Genomic DNA, 20,758 nt, shown 5'->3' on the forward strand with positions numbered 1-20,758 from the left:
TTATATTAAAAATACAATTTTATTATTCTCTACAATCCAATAGTAATGTTTTATTTTTCAAAGTTCTAAACAAATCTTACAATATAATACCAATCTAGTTTCTATTATCTTAGGTTATTTGCTGATAAAAAAAATATTGCTCAAATAAATATATATCATGTAATAAGTTAAGTATTGAGCACAATTTCAATATAATTATCACACTTATTTATCTAATAAAATACAATTCTTTACATTATTTTTTATCATATGTACAAATTATTTTTCTTTAATAGAGAAACTAACATAATTATTTTCGATTCATTTTTGTGCATTAGAAGTATTTATAGATAAATTTATACAAGAACACTTACTCTTATAATAAACTATTTATTTACCTTTCTAACACAAACATTTGAAAAAAAAAGTGTTTTTATCCCTACATTTATGTTAACTAATTTTATAACCAAAATTCAAAAGTTGAGTTTAATTTCATCTAACAAGATATTATATAAATATATTTTTTTAAATTTAAAGAGTAAATATAGCTATTAAACATGTAAAAAGATCTAAAATTTGTTTATTTGATAACAATAAAATAAAATTTAGAAAGATATTTTTTTTTACCTTGGTGATGGAAAAACTATATTAGATTAAATTTACAAATATTCCCAATCTCTACAGTGGTTGGATTGGAGTACAACTAACTGCAAAATCACCCAATAAATTAAACTTGGTGCCTTTCTTTCTTTGTTTCTTCTCTACATCGATTATCCAAACAAACCCTAACCGTTTTTACTCTTCCGATTTCTCACAATCGCAATGGGTTCCGAAGGATCCAGCGTCGTCGGTGAGCATTTATTACTTTTCCCAATCGTAATTTGCAATTTGCGTTTTCAATTCTTCAAATTTTCAATCCTTAAATGCTTTCGGACTCTTCAAATTTTTTGTGATCTTGTGGTTCCCTAATTGAGGAACTAGTCTGTGCTTGTTCTGGCCATACTCCACAGTTTCTAGCTGCGTTCCTTTTTGTTTTGGTGGAGTTTAACTTCAGAAATTGTTGAGTTTTGAATTGGGTGTCTGTGTTGGGTTATGATGAAATAGTTATAATTGTAACTTGTAAATGGCTTTTTGATTTTGGAGATGTATGGTTGCAATTGGTTTTTTATTTATTGTTATGGTGGTTGGAGAGATGGTGATTCCTTCCTTTTAATTTTTCTCCGCAAAGTAGTGCAACAGATTTTTTCTTTAAGATTTTGTAATTGGTGGAATTGTTATCCAATGTTGTGTCTGCCGTGCTAGTATAATGCTTGCTGCAGATGGCAATGAGTTGCTGTGGGCAGTCCATGCTGGGTTTTAAATGGCATTTGCGACTGTAGTTGTGATTTTTCTTGCATATTTTGAATTTGTAATCTTTGATATTGGGACTGGCAATTGGGTTGCGGAGACCACAAATACCTTGATGTTGTAGCTGGCTGCAACTGTGATTGTGGATTTTTTTTAATTTTACTACTTATCACAGCTTAAGTTCTTGACCTATAAGCCAAACCGTATAAGGGATTCACACTACCTTCAACCCAAAATCTTAAGACAATGAGTTTGTACATCTTCTTCCTTATATGTTGCTCAACTTTCATACTTCAACTCAATGTGAAACTTAGACTCATACTTGGATTCCTAACAATGTGTTGGTGAGTTGCCTAAGATGTTATTTTGTTAGATGGTGTTGAGGGGGAATTAATAAATCTAACATTGTTAATGATTCCTCTCTAGTAAATATAGGATCATGATTGATTGACAGTGCTACTTCTTTTATACATTCACCCAACAACCATATAAATTATTATTTTATTGAAATACAATATTTTATTAAAAAAAATTGTTGTAAAGTAGTTGTTTTTAATGAACAGTGGTGTCAAGATATTATTTTTTATAAATATATCCATAAATCTGCTTAAGTTCTGTTTTGGCAGTTATTGTAAATATATTATAATACTTATATATTTAGTGACCTTGATCATATTCGGTAATAGTGATAAATGAACTCATAGGATGATACTGATAACTTAATGTTTGCCTATGGCTGTTTGAAATGGGTTTGTATTACTGACATTTCAAGAGAATGGACAGCTTTGCTACACTACAGATTCTTGACAAATATTTTGGTTGTATATTGTTTACTATCTCTTATGAAATCCCTTTATAATTTTTCTTTGACAACGTCATTTATCAATTATTAATGACTGCCTTCATCTGTCATTGCAACATGAGGAACACTCCCTCATTGGTTAACATTTTCTGAAAACTACAAAATCACGAGAGAGATTCATGAAACAGACATGGGACCCTCAAAATTTTGATTTGCAATAAATTTTCACACCAATAGGAGAAAGTGTGTTTCTTGAATTTCTCTTGTAACTATTTAATTTAAACAGTTTTGATGGACTTAGTAGAGCTTAGATTTGATATTTACTCTTAAATTATTTGGTCCCTGCAGTTCCTAGGAATTTCAGATTACTGGAAGAGCTTGAGAGAGGTGAGAAGGGGATCGGGGATGGAACTGTTAGCTATGGAATGGATGATGCTGATGACATATACATGCAATCTTGGACTGGAACTATTATTGGCCCCCCTGGTGTAAGCTGTCTCTGCTTTTTGTCTTTTTCTTTTATTAGTTAGTTTTGACACTTGGAACCCCAACTAACGTCCCTATCTGCTTCTTTGGCAAAGTAAATACTTTGAATTTCAGTGGTAGACTGGGAGTTGTTTAATATTTCTCAGTTAAATGTTATAGATTAATAATTTGTAAAGTGGTATTTATGTTCTTCAGACATGTGAAAATGTCATATGGATTGAAATGTTGGGTGATAAATTACAAATAAAGGTTCCACTAGTACAAATAATAGCACATTTTATTAGCTCAATTATATAGATGTTCTAGTAAAGCCAGCTCCTGTTTAGTTGATTGAAGCTGTGCTACTCAATAGGTGTATTGAATAAATATGTTTTCTGTTTGTACTTATTTTTTGGTTGGCTGCTACTTTTAGCGGCCAGAGGGTACATACCCATGTTTTGTAAAAAAGGGACTGGTCAATGAACCAAGAAGAATTTCAAGGTTTTACGGTTGAACTGAGTTTTACACGTATAACAACAGAAGTCTTTTCTTATTGGATAAGGTTTTCTACCTGGATAATATCACACCATTGGATTTTGTCATAACCTAATGTACAGAAAGACCATCTAGATCTATTTTCTTTTTAATAGTTTGACTTTGTTTTTTATAAAATCCTTTCAGCTATAATTTTTGGGTCATCCATTTCGTCAACTCTTCTTTATGAGTGAGATTTTAGGATAGGTCAAGTAGGGTTTACAAAGGGGCGTTAAAGGGGAACCAGAAAACAATAACCTCTAGAGTCAGTTACTGTGAGCCTTTGTGACTCTGTTACCGAGTTAGGTGCAATTCTGCTAGGTTTGGAAGCATATCACTGCTGTTGCAAGGGATATTGTGGGAAGCTTCTGAGTCTCTAATACTCCGTTACATCTATATCTCAAGGGACCTAAATCGGGCAGTGATGGGATATGTTACTTGATTTAATGACAGAGTTTTCTATCTACTAGTTTCTATCATTTTACCATCTTTTTCTCAGCAAGTACTACTATTCTCTTCTCTCCTTTGTTCCTGATTTTATCTTATTTTATGTGTCCGTTAATCCATGCAACTTACACATTTATATAACATAGTTCTTGTATGCTCTTTACAGCTCATCATTCAGTCCGTACCATAAAGCATAGTAGGTGTTATGGCTGTATGGTTATTTTTTCTTTAAGCTTGAGAAGCACCTTACCATCGCAAATAACACCTCCCCTACATCTTCCCAGCTTGAATTCTTATACTTATTATACATACATAATTACATGTATTAAAATACTTTGTTAAAATATTCCTAATTACAGAAGTTTAGGAATACCCTTAATCCATTTGGCATTATATTTGGAAGCATATCAATTGCCTTGCATATCAATTGCCTTGCATATCAATTGCCTTGTATATTTTTTAAAAAGAAGTTTGATATTAATTCTACCTTCCCTACCAAGAGAGCATGGTAATTGATTCTAATCCTTTGTCTTCCTTCTATAAACCATCCATTTTCTATAGGGATGGAATGGGGTTGGGCGGGTGCAGGTCTCACTTTCCCATCCCCACCCAACGACTATGAAATTTTTGTCCCATCCCAAGTAATGGGTATTACCCGTATTTGGTTCCTTAGTGTTCCAAATGTTAATTAAATATTTTTTTACAAAAAATAAAAATCACAACAAAAGAAACATGATATTATCAAGATTCAACCTTGGAATAAAAGGCTTTGTCTGCGTTTGTTTCACAGCAAGTAACATACAAATGTGTTCTGTGAAATAATAGTTTTTTATGATTATAGAAATTAAATAAAAAATAAGTGAATATTTCTGAATAATTAAATCCCATTTTCTTTCATCTTATCTTAGTTTTCCTCCATTTCCTAGTATGTGCACTAATTATTTTTAATTTCTTTAATAATGCATCTTTCTAGCTGCTGAGCAAAACTAGAACTTGTATCCACCAAATAATATATTGATATGGCTTGTTTTCCTGTCATGTCATTTTACCAGACTGTTCACGAAGGACGTATCTACCAGTTGAAATTGTTTTGTGGTAAGGATTATCCGGAAAATCCTCCATCTGTTCGATTTCAAACAAGGATTAACATGACATGTGTCAATCAAGAAACTGGACTGGTAAGAAACGATTTTTGAGTAATTGAAATTGAGCTTATTAATCACTAAAGTTGAACTTGAATTCACTACATTCACTGAACTGGATTATTGGGATTAACATGACATGTGTTTATCATTACTCTGGTGTGATTGATATTGAACTCATTAATCACCAAATTACCAGGTTGAGCCACATCTGTTTCCTATGCTTGCTAGTTGGAAACGTGAGCGAACTATGGAAGACATTTTAATGCAATTGAAGAAAGAAATGATGTCACCACAAAATCGGAAGCTAACTCAACCTCCTGAAGGTGCATCTATCTTATTTTTACTATTGCTATTTGTTTATAAATTGCTATATTGGTAAACTAGTTCATAATTGTTAGTAGTATCTATAATCTGTTTGGTTTACTTGTCAATATGTGATATATTATTTATGTGTCTTGTCATTGTCTAAAACTGTAGGCAGAGATGTTCTGACTCTTGTATATGAAATTACTTTGTCTTTTGGTTAGTAATTGAAAGTTAATTGTTAAGAGATTGTTGACAGTATTAACTTTTTTGAACTTGTAATAAGGAAGTTGATCATTGTAAAATGTGAAGATGCCAAATCACCTGTAAGCAATTCAGAATTAAATTTGTTAGATTTTTTAAAACTTGTGAGATTTTAGCCTGTTCTTTCTCCTAGTAGTCTTAGGAAGTGCTTTTGTTTTGTTGTGTCTTTGTTAATATGTTTTCTCATTGAAACTGGTAGTGGAGCAACCTCCTCTCCTGAATATATGTTTTTTAACAATCGTATCTCAAACTTTTTCCATTTTATCTTGCCTGTTCTTACTGATTTATAAGCAATTTTGATTAGATGTCAGCACTAGCTTACCTCTGCAGTTTGGTTGTTAGAAGATTTATATTTATGATGAACCTTCAATGGCTTGAGCATACTGAATGGTTATTTTATGACTGTAGGCAATGAAGAAGCCAGGATTGATCAAAAGGGTCTGGTGGTGAGATGTTGCATTGTGTAATTCAGTGGAGAATCCAAGAATAATAATGTAAATAACTATATTCAATAGATGATCCATGTTCACGGAGGAATGCATAATGCATTTATAATGTAATTATGGACCATTTGGAGCAATCCAAGATATAGTAGTGACTATCATATCAGATCTTGTTAATCCTTTGTACTGAGGCTGTTTTTACAGCGCACTCTAATTTCGCAGTTTAAGATCCTTTTTTTTTTTCTATCTTTGCTTTTGTGTGAACCATATTATTATGGGATAACATTTGACTTGTCTTCAAACTGCTCTGATGTTTAATTTCAATGGTGGACTGAATGTTTAGTTAAATTATGTTTTTCACTTGTCTTGGTTATGTTAGGTTCCTGGTAAATAGGTGCTATCACATGAGCAAAATCTTACCCAACAAAAAACATATGTTAGGTTCCTGGTAAATAGATGCTATCACATGAGCAAAATCAGACCCAACAAAAAGCAGGTTGATTTTCCACTCCACCATATCAATTGAAATCCGCATCAGCATCCAACACAGATGTGAAATATCCATTTTGTCCTAAATGATTTAAAAAAACTTACCTTCCAGACAAGTCAAATAACAAAGTTTCATAAATGTAAGTTCGGAACTAATATGTCATTTTCAGATTTTGTCATCTCGAAGCTTTTGTTTTTTTATCAGTAATAAACAATGAATAAATGTGAATCACTTAAGGATGAACCAACCCATATACAAAGCACACAATCTTTAACCTATTTCTCACGACTCATCTCCACCAACACCTAAGAAATCACTACTTAAAAAACCGACAAGAAATGCCTACATCTAGAAACTTATTTGAACAACATAAATGAGTTTATGGATGCCAAGATCCGTAAGCAAACATAAATGAGTTTCAAATATCAATTTTCAGCACCATTTACACTACACTGGATATGAAAATTTGGAACTCATAACTCACTTTCGAATATAGTCATCCAAAAGTTTAAATGAAGTACGAAAATAACCTTCTGGGTATGAAATTCATAGTATATAACAATCACTTCTAAATTTCTGCATCCATAAGAAATATAATAAATTTTATGTGGGGTGTATGTCTTAAATGATATGGTGGACTGCCAAAAATAATGCCACATTTATGAAAGAAGTGTATTAAGAACCAAAATAATGGGACAGTGACAACATTGAAGAACTTGTATTACTTCCAACCTAAAGTCATTCATCAAGGATGACCATGTATGATGACCATGTATGATGAACATGTATATTAAAAGTAGCAATTTTCTATTTTCTTTTAGTACAATTATCGAATTATATTTTCTTTTTTAGTACAATTATTGAAATATATGTTAAGTTTAGAAAATCTAAAGAAAAGATTATGATGTTTTAAACCCACATAATATAAGTTCTTGAACAAATTTCAACCTTATCATTTTTACTACAGTAATATTTTATACAACCAGTTTTCATAAATGTTGCAATTCTAAAAGAATGACATTGCAGCACAACTAAAAGCACTACAATATAGAGACTGTAAACAAGTAGCAAAAATGAACTATGTACCCTAAACCAAGATAATATAATAAAATCCACACTTAATTGAATGTCTAACCTTTTCATTTCAATTATATTAATGTTGTTCCAATTTCATATACTTTTCATTTCTCCATCTTTAACTCTTAAAGTAAAATTTTAATTACTCTTAACTAAATATTAAAATATTTTTTAGTAAATATAGTTTATATATTATTTAAATAAGTTTTTTCCTTATATTATATACTTAAGTAAATATATATATATATATATATATATATATAAAATTCATATGTTTAATAACTATTCCATAAGAATTTCAATTTTCTTATTTCACAATTTCAAAATTTTATTTTCCCCACATTATTCATTATTAATAATTTTTTTACTTTTATCATCAAATGTATAACATAAAATTATTTTTTTAATAATTATATCAAATTAATTATCACCATTTTATGTTTAATAAATCTTTTTCATCATTTAAAAATTAATTGTATTCATACACATAATTATTAAAATAATTATGATAATAAAAATTTACATTCTACATTTATTTAGAAAACTAAAATTAATATTTATTTAATTTAAGACACTTTATTCTATTATGTATTTTATTATTCACAAATCTACAATTTAAATTATATTTAACACTTCTTATTATTTATTTTTTCTTTCCCCCTCTTTTAAAATAATTATTACATTCATTTATATTTAATTTTTCACTTTTTAAAAAATAAAAATTTCAAACTTTAATTCAATTTCCTAACACCAGATTCCATGAATAATATATGCCATTGGGGAATAAAATCAAGAGTGCTATGTGCTTACAAAAATCTTCCATTGAAGAAAAGTTTGGGACCACAACCAAATTCATTTCTTGTGGCCATAGCCAAACCTTGGAATCTTAACTATGAAAACCAAGTTTGTATCTATGCATGCAAATTGCTTCAAGCAACAAGATATTGCATCCACATGCCAATTTAACATTTTAAATTCTAGGGTTTCATTTGTTTTAGACACACTTTGATCAAATTACACTTATCATTTATTTTATTTTTAAAATAATTTATAAATAATGTATGTACAAGATAAAAATAAATTGAAAAATTGTGTAGATTTAAATAAAAAAAGAGTTGTCAATGTTGTTACTTTTGGATTTTGAATTAATATGTAAATATATTATTTTTGACAATACTATATCCAACACACTTACAAATATATTTTCTAAATAATTATAAAACAACACCGTTAATTTAAAAATAATAAAATTATTTTATTATATTAAAAAAATTCTTTAGAATCTTTGTTTGTAACTATTAAAAGTATATCCTAAAGTTTATGGAAGTAAATAGTTTACATTAAATTGAAAAATAATTCAGATTTATTTAGCGAGAATAATTATAGGTATATTAATTTAATTGAAATATTACTTATAATTAGACTATTGATAAAAAAATTAAATTAAAATAACTAAGTACATAATTTAATTAAATAGTATTTATTACTTAATATGGATGAGATAATTGCATATATTACTCTTTTTAATAATTTACTTTTTAGAATTGTTGTTTTCCAAAATAATCATAATTTACTTTTTAGAATTGTTGTTTTCCAAAATAATCATAATTTACTTTTTAGAATTGTTGTTTTCCAAAATAATCATAATTTACTTTTTAGATTGTTGTTTTTCAAAATAATCATAATTTACTTGCATGTATAATGGCTTAATTAAAGGTAAAGACATCTAAAGAAAAATAAAAAAGGTAAAAGAGATTTTCGTATTATATATTATTATAGATTAGAGATAATAAATTATAATAATTAAAATTTATTTTAACTTAAAAATAATAAATTGTGAATTAGGATAAAATTTGTGTATGATAATTATATTAATTAACTACTTATATTATAAAAAAAATGTTAAGCATGTTTAGTACATCACGTCACCCTATCTTCCAGTCAAACATGCTTAAATTTTAAATCACGTAATTAGGCATAGTAATACATTAATTAAGAGTAATAAGAAAAAGACATGTCTTATTACCAAGAAAAGAAAAAAACAATACATTAAAAAAAGTACCAAAACTCTTAAATTTTAAACTAAAAAAACTCAATTTGTACATACATTTCCCACATCACTTGCAATTAACCAAAAGAAAGAAATCTCTTTGCAATTAACCAAAAGAAAGAAATCTCTTTGTTGGAGATTCCATAATATTATATAACTATTTAACCGATTTTATAAAGCTGAGTTAAGTTTAAAGTTTACTTCTTATATAACAGTCATATAGAGTTTATCATAGACAAAATTTGAATTTGTTGGATTAATCAAACTACTTGTTATTAAACCGCTGTTAAATTATTCATTATATAGTTTTACACACGAATTAACAACTCGATGTTAAGAGGTATATTAAAAATCGTACATCAATTAAATATAAAAACATTTCATGGTATATGAGTGACTACAAACATCACATTATGAACCGATTTTATAATATTAAATTATACTTAAAGTTCACTTTCTATATTACCTTTTATTGATGAAAAATGATAGTTTGACACTCCATAGAGTTACAATTCTTGATGTGATGAATTTAGAAATAAATATATATAATAAAAGATAAATTTAAAATTAAATTATATAAAAAAAAATATTAAAATAATAATGGATTTCACACTACTTTTTTTTCATCTTTATCCATTTATACTTAATTTTCAAATCCTTTTAACTTACTTTCCACTTTTGAAAATTGAAGTTCAAAGCACGATTGTATTATATAACATTTCATTTAATTTGAGAACGTGATAAACCTAAAAACCATTACGTGTGAATAAGATAAAGGAATCTCATTTTGCTTTGTCTCCCAACCAAATCAGTGATTCCCAAAACTTATAAAAAAGACTTCACAGACGGAATTTGTTCATTATCTCATCCTCAAAACTTCTTTTTCATCTCTTTCTTCTCCCTCATTACCCTTTTGTCAAACAACCATGGTTTCTTTATCTTCTTCCTCAAATCACAGCATCAGCCAAGAGGGTATCCAAAAAATCCATCCTTTTGTTGTTTGGTGTTCTATTTATTATTCTATGCCCTTTTTTCCATTGATGGTGATTTGGTAGATTAGCATGTGTTTTTGTTTGTTGTGGCAACTTTGAAATGATTCATGAGTTTAATGTGCAGTTGCTGATGAGAAACCAATACCACACGACCAAAATGTTCTGCAGAAGCACGTTGAGTTCTTCGACAGGAACCACGATGGAATCATTTATCCATGGGAGACTTTTCAAGGTTTTTTCTCTGCATTTTTGCTATGTACTCACTTCAACTTTGAGATTTCAAATGAATGAAACAAAATGGTGTTTAGATTTGCTTATCTTTGAGATTCAACTTCTTATGAAGTTGACTTTTTAACTTAAAGTGTAATCAATCTTGTGAAAACTAGTTGGTTAAGTTATTCTCTTTTCATATCCACGTGTTATTAGTTTGCACTTGAATTACATTAGTTATTTGAAAATTTATCGATTTAAAATTAATCACCAACTCCTAATATGAAATATTTTATCTAAACTATATAGTAAATGTAGAAGTTATTTAATTTTAAACAACTAACAATCGTATTTGAATGATTTTGAATTAAATTATTGTAATAATATTTTAATATCTTATTTCACACTGAAAATCTTTTTTTATTAAATAGAATCAATTTCATATCAATTTCAATAGTTTTCTAATTACAAGTATTCATAAGATTTAAAAATTGTACTAAAATCAGTATAAAATTATATGAAAAAAAATATATTTAATCAAATATTTTTTTATTTGAAATAAATAAAATTAGAATGGTTAAATAAAGATATATGATTTCATCTAATATGTTCTTAGAATTTTTTATGAATAGATATAGTTGATCTATGCAATTTTTTTTAAACATATGAGTTTTAGTATAGTCCCTCATATTTTTTTTTATATTTTCTTTATTTTTTATTTTTTAATAATATTTTTTTTATGTGATGATAAATGATTGTTGTTATTTGAAGTCTCAGCTTAACCGAGATGTCAAGGCATAGTAATGTCTAAAAAAAAAACTTTTATAAAAAAGATAAAAATAAATAAAAGGTATATCATTTTATAAATTTGTTTTGGTGAATTAAGTAAATAAAATGTTAAATTGCAGGATTTCGCGCAATTGGTTGTGGCTATTTAATCTCATCCGTTGCAGCTCTTTTCATCAACGCTTCTCTCAGTAGAAAAACTCGCCCGGTATTCTTCTTCTCTCTTCCCACATATTCAAAATATTACACTAATTTAAAAACACAATACAAAAAATACTAAATATTAAATAAAAATTTAGAGTTTATATATATATATATAAATATAAAAATTATTATTATCTCACTTTTTTTATAAAAAATTTCATATTAGACATCATTATACAATTTGATATCTCAGCTAAACTGATATTTTAAGTAACAACAATCATCTGTCATCATTTGAAAAAAATATTATTATTAAAAAAATAAAATACAAAAATATGGAAAGACTAAACCAAAATTTATATGTTAACAAAAATTATACATATATAAATTATACGTATTCATAAAGAATTATACGAAGAGGTGGAAGCCTATTATCAAACTTTTTCTGACATGAAAATCTCATAATTAAATTTAAATGATGATGGAGAAACCAAATTATATTTAGACTCTATTTTGAAAACAATTATCCTATCACATATACAAGAATAAGGAGTTATATTTTAATAAATTAAGATAATTTTTTTTAAAATAATATTTATGTTTTATTATTTGTGGTGTGAAAGAAAAGTTTTCCAATTTATCAACGTGTGGTACATAATATTTTAAAAATTTGCAAGTATAGAATAAAACTTTATTTCTGTAAAGGAGCAATTAATTATAGTTTATCTTGATGCTGATGGAGTGCGATCCTTTTCCAATTCCATTGAACATGCTTCGTTTGAAAGGTTTCTTAATAAATTAAAAATCCTATTATTAATATGGAAAAAGTAAATGGTTTAAAAATAATTTTTAATTATTTAGCATAATAATTATATTATATTTTTGGAAGATAATTTTTTTTGGATGGTTGCTTAATCTGTTTTGGAAGGGGAAAGAAGTTAACCACTTTATATCAAACACAACAAGTGTTTTGGGGATATTTTTATTTATTTAATAGTATCTCAAATTAAAATTAGAATATTATAAATGGAAAAAAAATTATTGAAAATAAAGATTTAATGGAAAAAAATCAATCAAGTTTCAAACCAAGATTAATTATTGACAAGTGTGTGAATTTTTTTTATTGTGTGACATGTAATAATTAGAAGAAAAAAAAGTTAGCATATACAAAATGTATACACGATTAAAAATAATTATTTACTAATTATTATAAAATATTAGGGGAAAAATAGTAATGTAAAGAGTTGTAAAAATATAGACATTATGTTAACTTCATGATTAAATTTTTAAGTGAAATAGTGATCAAGAAATACCTTTCATTTCTCTTTAGAAAAGAAAACAAATCATATTAAGATAATGTTAAATAATTTAAGATTTATTCATAATAAATCTTTTCATTATCAGTTCTTAGAATTCTTTATGAATAAATATAGTTTATCTATATATCGATTTTGTTAACATATGAGTTTTATAGTCCCTCCATATTTATGTATTTTTTTTCTTTTTTTCTTTTGTTTACAAGTGATGACAAATTATTGTTGTTACTTTAAGTATTTTTTTTCTTTTTTTCTTTTGTTTACAAGTGATGACAAATTATTGTTGTTACTTTAAGTACCAGCATAGCTGAGATGTTAACATGAAAGTTTTTATTTTTTTCATGTAATTATAAATCATTTATTGTATTAATGGTTTTATGTTAGTAATTTCAGTAATTTTGAATATTTCATGAAATTATTTATTTATGCTACTTTTTTTTATCGATAATAAAAATAAATAAATAAATAGAAACCACTTCAGGATGATCTATACTTCTGCTACTGTTATATGGTGTAGGGCAAGTTTCCTTCTTTACTGTTTCCAATTGAAGTTAAAAACATTCAGAAAGCAAAACATGGAAGTGATTCTAGTGTCTATGATAGTGAAGGAAGGTACATATTTTTTAACTCTTTCTCATCATTTTCATGTAACTGTTTTAAATTTTCCAGAAAAAAAAAAGTTGGCATTATTTCCATTTTTATGTTTAAATATCTATTTTGAAAACAGTAAAATTTTATTATTTTTACTATCTGTATATAAACCTTTAAAATTAATAAAAAATAAAAAATAAGATATATAAATAATTTAACATGCCTGTCTTTTCTTGGCTAGAGATCAGCTTATTTTAATTGACCTTTCAATTTCAAAACATAATTGAATGTTATTATAAATATATATTTTTAAAATAAATTGAGAAATCCAATTATTGATATCTGTTTTTCATTTTATATAAGTAACAATGCCCAATTAAATGAATGGAAAGAAAGCACAACCAATATGTTAAAGTGAATTTCTACAAATTTTATAAGAACTAAAAGAAACAATTTTATCATATTAAAAGATTAAAATCATATTGAAACACTACAAGAAAATCATTAAATAGAAATCAATTTAGAGACAATATTATATACTAAAAAAATTATTAGTTTCTAAATTAATTTTTATTATTGATAAATTGTTTTTAAATTGATATATAATTAACCATCAAGACTTTAACTACCAATTATTTAGATTCTAAATTTGGTAGCAAAAACCTTGGTAACTAATTAGACACCAATTTAGAAATTATTTATCAATAATAGCACTATAAGAAAATCATCAAATAAAAATCAATTTTTAGAGACCAAATAATTAGTTGCAATAGTAACGAAATTGGTATATAATTAGCAATTAAGGTTTTAATTACCAATTATTTAGATTCCAAATTTGGTAGCAAAAACTTGGTTGCTAATTAGATATCAATTTAGAAACCATTTACCAATAATAGAAACTAATTTAGAAATAAAAAAATTATTTAGTTTCTAAAGTGGTATCTAATTTAGTCACTATAGTAACAAATTATATTTTGTTTCTAAAATTGGTTTTTATTTCATGACTGTCTTGCAGTGTAGAAGCTAATTTAGAAACCAATAATTTTTTTAGTGTCTAAAATAATCTCTAATTTAGTCACTATAACAACTAATTATTTTTTGTCTCTCTAACATTACAATCTGATTACTTACAATTTGGTTGTGTGTTTTAGGTTTGTTCCTTCAAAATTTGAGGAAATTTTCAAGAAGCATGCACGAACACATCCAGATGCTCTAACATCTGATGAATTGATGGAGATGCTGAAGGCAAATAGAGAACCTAAGGATTACGGTGGATGGTATCAAATTTTTCATATTCTTTTTATGCTATCCAAAAAAATTATATTTATAAAAGAGTATTTTAATAATCCACTGTTCAACACATTCTAATTCACAAAAAATTATTGGAGACCATAATACAGGTTGAAACTAAATAATAATTTATTTTCAAAACATGCTTGTACCAGTTTCTCTATAAATGCCTTTAAATGAGATTTTTTTTTAAAAAATAAATGCAAGTTAAAGAGTGGAGACTCTGCTTTTCATATAGAAGTGTATAGGAAGAAGATTATTTAAATAAACCTTAATTAACACAATATTTACTATTAATTAAAATGTATTATTCATGTAAATTCTTGAATGAAAAAACTATTAAAGGATACGGATACCAGAGTAGAAGGATCCTAATATTAATTGGGAGTCTTTTCTAATTATCAGTTGTTTCTTTTTTTATAGAGAAGAATTTATGGGGTTGAGTTAGGCTTAAAGTCCACTTCGTACTATGGTATCAGAGCCATTTCGAGTCTATCCTAGCGAGTGTTTGTTGGGCTTATCGTGTCACCCATTATCGGGCCACTATCGAACCACCCATAATACATAGTCTCACGCACGAGTTGGTAGTCTCGGCGTGAGGGGCGTGTTGGAGATCCCACATCGACTAGAAATTAGAGCCTTTCATTGTATATAAGTGGGTGCAAACCTCAACCTTATGAGTTGGTTTTATGGAATTGAGTTAGGCCTAAAGTTCACTTCGTAATAAAAACATAATAAATATGTGAAACTGAAAACATAGAATGTATATCTTAAACCATAAAATTTGACCATACAATCATACATCAATCACTGTTAAATGTCAGAGTAATGTAATTTTCAGAAGTAATTGTTTAATAAGTTTTAATCTTCATCATCTACACATGATGGTATGATTTAGAAATATAAACATTTCATTGGGTTATTTATATACATAATGTTGAAGATGATATATAAAAAGTGAATATATATGAATGACCCAAGTTGTTACCTTTGATGTAGGTTAGGTAGCTTTTCGGAGTGGAAGTTCTTATACATTCTTTGCAAAGACAGTGATGGTTTACTGCACAGAGACACTATTCGAGGTGTTTACGATGGAAGCTTGTTTGAAAAATTGGAGAAGGAACATTCACAGAAGAAAAATAAATGAATATATACAGATTCATATGAACTATATGCTTCTTTCTGAATGCCTGTTGAGTACCATAAAATAGTATTTACAGTGTATGCACTTCAGGAATAAGTTATCAGAGTGTTTGATGTAAAATATTTTATGTCTTTTTATTACTTGAAATTTGTTAAGTTAATGTTTTTTCGAGTGAACTACTTAAAAAATTAAATAAACTCATCTCATCAATCTCTCCTCTATTGCATGGTAGTAAGCATAGGATGATTTATGATATGAATCGTACGATACGATTTTCAGTGTACACATCAGTGTACACGAAGTAAGAATAATCGTTTTTCTTTTGTATTGCAGCTGTATAGTATGAATTGTGATACGAATAGCATGAATTGCGAAACGATTCCGTATTGTAACGAATTTTTAAAAAAGAATATTTTTAATTTAAATTTTTTTTTTTCTGTTGTCTTCATTTATTGAGATGAGTAAATAAAAAAGAGAGTCAGATATTATATGGAAGTATTGTGAAAGTCTTTCAACAAATTGACTACAAGTAAAATGTAAGTTTTGCTCTCATACTTGTTGGGGTGGAATAGCAAGGATGAAATATCATCTTGCTGGAACAAAGAAAGACATTATCCCCTGTTAGTGGAAGATAAAGGAAAAGAGAAAAAGGAGATGAACTTGGATTGTGAAAAAGTTACAAGAGAAGTAAGAAAAATGATCTCTACCAAATGACAATCAATGTTTACAAGAAAAAAAAAAGATGTAAGAAATTTGCAACTGTAAGGAGCTCTCTTTTCATTCAGATGCTAAAGGTAAGGGTATCCTATCTGAAAAAAAAAATAGTGAATTGGGAGAAATGGAGATGTACATTGATATGTGATGGTTAACTGATGGAAAAGGAAGATGACTCACTAATTTCTTATTGTTTAAGAGTTCAAGTGGTATTAAAATCCATTAACACTAGTTATGTGATAAAGGATAGAAAAAAAATGTATGAATTATTGGACAACATAGTGGATGAAATTGGAGAAAAACATGTTATCGAAGATGATTCTAAACTTGTGACAGCTGAAAAAATGTTAATGGAAAAGAGAACCAAATTATTTTGGTCTCCCTAGTGTAGCTCATTGATCTAATTCTTGAGAATATTGGAGTAATATTTTACAATATTAACAATGCAAAGAAAATTACCACATATTCTTAATTTGCATAAAAAACACTAAAATATTTTATATCTTTTTAATACTTGAAAATTTGTTAATTCAAGTGTATTATTTAAAAAATAAATAAACTCATTTCATCAATCTATAATATAAGAGAAATTATCTATAAATTTTAATATTTTTTTAAAACACTCTAAAACATGGTTATCAAACTGTTGACTCGTCCGAATTTATGTGTCCACATACTCTTACCATACCAAGTTAACAAAATAGTAACTCAATTTTTGAGGAAACTCGACAAACTAAATAAACTCGTTCAAACTCTCGGTGATTTAGGAAATTAGAGTTTATTGGGCTGTACTAAAATTTAAAATAGCTAGCAAGAACAGACAAGTTAACCATTATAACTAGGAATTTTTAATATTAAAAAAGTATTACAATGTAAATGAAAAGGGAAACAACAAACTATAAAAACTAAATTGAAAGACCAATTCATCAATTCTAACAAAATGGGGCTGAAAAACAACCTCAACAAAAACAACCTCAACAAGCTTACATAAATTAGTCAAACAGACTAAAACCCATGTCATCATCAGATTCTTCTGCGGGCTCTTCCTTCTTTTCCTCTTCCTTTGCTGCAGCAGCTGGAGCACCAGAAGCAGCAGCAGGAGCAGCAACAGCAGCTACGGCAAATTTACTTGGATCCTGTATTCAAAATAAAAATTCATAAATAAAAGGATGGGGATAGCATAACTTCAGATAATTCAAATGCCAAGATTATTTATTACCTTCAGATACTCCTTGACCTTGTCTGCCTCGGGGAACGAATAATCTGTCGCAATCGCAACAGAAAGAAGATTTTTGTAGGCATTCACAAACATGTGGGGTGCAGCTGCAAGAGTTGGGTATGAGATAGCCAACGAAAGAGAAGTAACCATGGAGACACCAGCAGCAAATTTCTCAAGAAGATCATCCTCAGTAAGATCAAGGACCTCAGGACTAAACACAGAGCCATTATCATAAACAGAAAGGACCACAAGCCCATATGAGAAGGGCCTGATGCCAAGCTTGGCAAGCAATGCAGCTTCAGAAGATCCAACCTTCTCTCCCTTCCTAATGAGTTCAACAGGGGTAATGATTTCCACAGTACCCTTGTTAATCTTGGTCGGAATGTTAAGCACCTAAAAGAAAGAGAATACGCATAAACAAAAATATTTTAAGCACAGTTTATTCCTTGCTAAGTAGTTTGTGAAAACTGTTATAAAAAATAGTATTAGTTGCTCAGTCTTCTAAAATAAAAAATATTTAGGTAGCTTATGTTTTTCTTGCACTTTCATCATATACTATAACATTCTAAAAACAGTTTATAAAACAATACCAACCTGGAAGAAAGAGGTCTGAGATGGATCGAGACCAGTGTTGCCAGGGGGAACAACGACATCAATTGGGGCAACCAAACCAACACGTGCAGGAGCTCCGACCTGTTCAAATCAAATACAGCAAAGTTTCAATGAACATTCAATCGAAGTGCATCATGACACAGTTGCAAAAATAGAAAACTAAAACTAACTATTTGTAATACAAAAGAACCCAAAAAAAATGTAATAAACAATTTCTCCAGACATAACAATTTTTGCCATCATATTTGGATAAAAAAATCACAGCTTACGAAATCAAATAGTACAAAAACTCAACTTACAATTACTCCCTTGCAATAGCATGGTAAACCAGAGCATGATAATATAACATCACTCACTTCAATCACTTTCCGTTCTAAATCATTTATTTTTCAGCATAAACAGACTTAACCAAACACATTCAAGAACTGTAATATGATTATTTAATTTTAAAAAAAATCACATTCATAAAAAAAAAAAACAGAAACAAACACACCCATTGTCATATATCAAATTTAATACAATAAAGTAGTGATAAAATGCAAAAAAATAGCAAAAACATGAGTTTACCTTGTACTTAGCAACCTCCTCGCTGACCTCCTTCAAGTCACCCTTGGTGAAAATCAATCCCACATTGCCCTAATCCAACGCAAAACACGTTCATCAGCCAAAACATTAAAAACCAAAACTAAACAGCATATACAAAACACAAAGGCGAAAGCTTAAACAGATTGAGGAGAAAGGGGAACTGACGATAAGGAGAGGAATGAGGTTGAGATAGACGTTGTTGCCGGTCTTCTCAGAGTGCATCCTGACGGAGCGCTTCATCATGGTGTTCTTCCCCATGAGGACGACGGAGTCACCGCGGAGACCCTTGCGAATGTTCTGGAGCTGTGTGGATCCCACGTTGTCGGCGTTCACCACGAGGATCTGGCCGTACTCCTCCAGAAGCTGGCACAGCTTCCCATCGTAAGCGATCTTCTTCTCTGCCTTGGTTGCTTTCGGTGCCATTGCTGATGATTACGACGATGATGACGACGGTGTCTGTGACCGGAAGTTTAGCGCGCAAAATCGAGGGCCTAGACGAAGCTCTGGCTCAGTCAAGGCGGACAGCGAAACGGTGCCGTCTCTTTAACCTCTGTATTGGTTGAGGTGAGTTGCAGAAGAGTGTGAGATGAAGAACGGAAGCGAAACAAAGACAACAGTGAAATGAAGTGGATTTATGAGATTAGGGTTTTTCAGAAACCTAAATCCCACGGTTGCGATCATTTCAGGCAACGAATCTGACGGCTCGTATTATTTACATAGGCCCAATGGGCTTCCAATATTGGACTTTTATTTTAGATAGTTTGCTCCTTCATAATTACTCTCTGCACCCTACAAATTTATAAAATAATTATTTACAAATGATTAAGTAATATTATTTAGAAAGTACGTAAATAAGAAAAATTTGCTAACAAAAATAACATTTATAAAATTTGAAATAATTTATTTTTGAAATTTTGGCTTGAAAATTTCATTAAAACAAATAAAGAATTAAAAACAGGGTAATTTTTTTATATAATTTAAATTATTTATTTTTAAATAATAAATATAATAATTGAAATATTTGTAATTGTAATAATTATTTTTGTGAATAATTATTCAAAGAAAATTAATGATTTATAAAAAAAAAATTATAAACGACACTATTTATTATTTTTATCCATGTTGTTATTATTATAATTGTTTTATTAATTATGTGTATGATTAAAAACAAATTTTAAAATTGTATAAATAAATAAAAATTGAAAATTTACTTGGATTATTTTTCAATATAGGATTTTTTAACATTTTTTATATTTAGATTTACTTAATCTGTATTTTATTTATAAATAAATAGCTATTAATATTATTATTTTTATTTATAGAACCTATATTCTTAGTATACATGGTTTAGTTCATTCGAATTTAAAAACACTGAATTTACTAAAATAACCTACAAAAGTAACAGAATTTTTCTCTAATTTGGATCTTATTTTTGAAAAAAAAAAAGATATTAATATTAGTTGTTGTTTATTTGATTTTAAGAAGTTATTTTAATTATATTGTTCTTATCTAAATATTTTAATAATTAATCACACGTAGTTTATATTTTATCATTAAAAACTAAACTTTTTATGAGTAAATTATATGTTTATTCTTACACTTTTTATACTACAAGATAATTAACACATACATTTTTGTCTCTTATTTTTCAAATAAGATAACAACACAACAAAATTTATCAAAAAGAAGTGCAAATAAATGTGAACTACATTCATTGTGTAAAGTTTTAGTTCAACAATGGCTTCACCAATAATCATTACGTGCACACCAAATTAGACTTATTGAGATAGATTAACGTAAAAGAAAAAG

The 20,758-nt window shown here is 28.0% G+C and overlaps 3 protein-coding genes across 3 annotated transcripts; 2 read left to right on the forward strand and 1 right to left on the reverse strand.

The window, feature by feature from the left end:
* Positions 1 to 652: 652 nt before the first annotated feature.
* Positions 653 to 6,077, forward strand: LOC137806178 (ubiquitin-conjugating enzyme E2 variant 1A). Its single transcript, XM_068606163.1, has 5 exons — positions 653 to 829; positions 2,477 to 2,616; positions 4,627 to 4,752; positions 4,916 to 5,042; positions 5,695 to 6,077. Exons 1-5 carry the CDS (start codon positions 802 to 804, stop codon positions 5,751 to 5,753), a joined length of 480 nt encoding a protein of 159 aa, XP_068462264.1. The 5' UTR covers positions 653 to 801; the 3' UTR covers positions 5,754 to 6,077.
* A 3,979-nt stretch (positions 6,078 to 10,056) lies between these two features.
* On the forward strand, positions 10,057 to 16,029 carry LOC137806166 (probable peroxygenase 4). The gene is made up of 6 exons (XM_068606149.1): positions 10,057 to 10,318; positions 10,463 to 10,570; positions 11,457 to 11,542; positions 13,312 to 13,406; positions 14,537 to 14,662; positions 15,675 to 16,029. The coding sequence occupies exons 1-6, from the start codon at positions 10,273 to 10,275 to the stop codon at positions 15,820 to 15,822; spliced, it is 609 nt and encodes a 202-aa protein (XP_068462250.1). The 5' UTR covers positions 10,057 to 10,272; the 3' UTR covers positions 15,823 to 16,029.
* Positions 16,030 to 17,358: 1,329 nt separating this feature from the next.
* Positions 17,359 to 19,644, reverse strand: LOC137806179 (large ribosomal subunit protein uL10). Its single transcript, XM_068606164.1, has 5 exons — positions 19,115 to 19,644; positions 18,932 to 19,000; positions 18,347 to 18,445; positions 17,753 to 18,145; positions 17,359 to 17,669 (listed from the first exon to the last, which is right to left on the reverse strand). The coding sequence occupies exons 1-5, from the start codon at positions 19,370 to 19,372 to the stop codon at positions 17,526 to 17,528; spliced, it is 963 nt and encodes a 320-aa protein (XP_068462265.1). The 5' UTR covers positions 19,373 to 19,644; the 3' UTR covers positions 17,359 to 17,525.
* Positions 19,645 to 20,758: the final 1,114 nt, after the last annotated feature.

The sequence above is a fragment of the Phaseolus vulgaris genome, chromosome 3 (assembly GCF_000499845.2).
Source record: "Phaseolus vulgaris cultivar G19833 chromosome 3, P. vulgaris v2.0, whole genome shotgun sequence".
Lineage (NCBI taxonomy): Eukaryota > Viridiplantae > Streptophyta > Magnoliopsida > Fabales > Fabaceae > Phaseolus > Phaseolus vulgaris.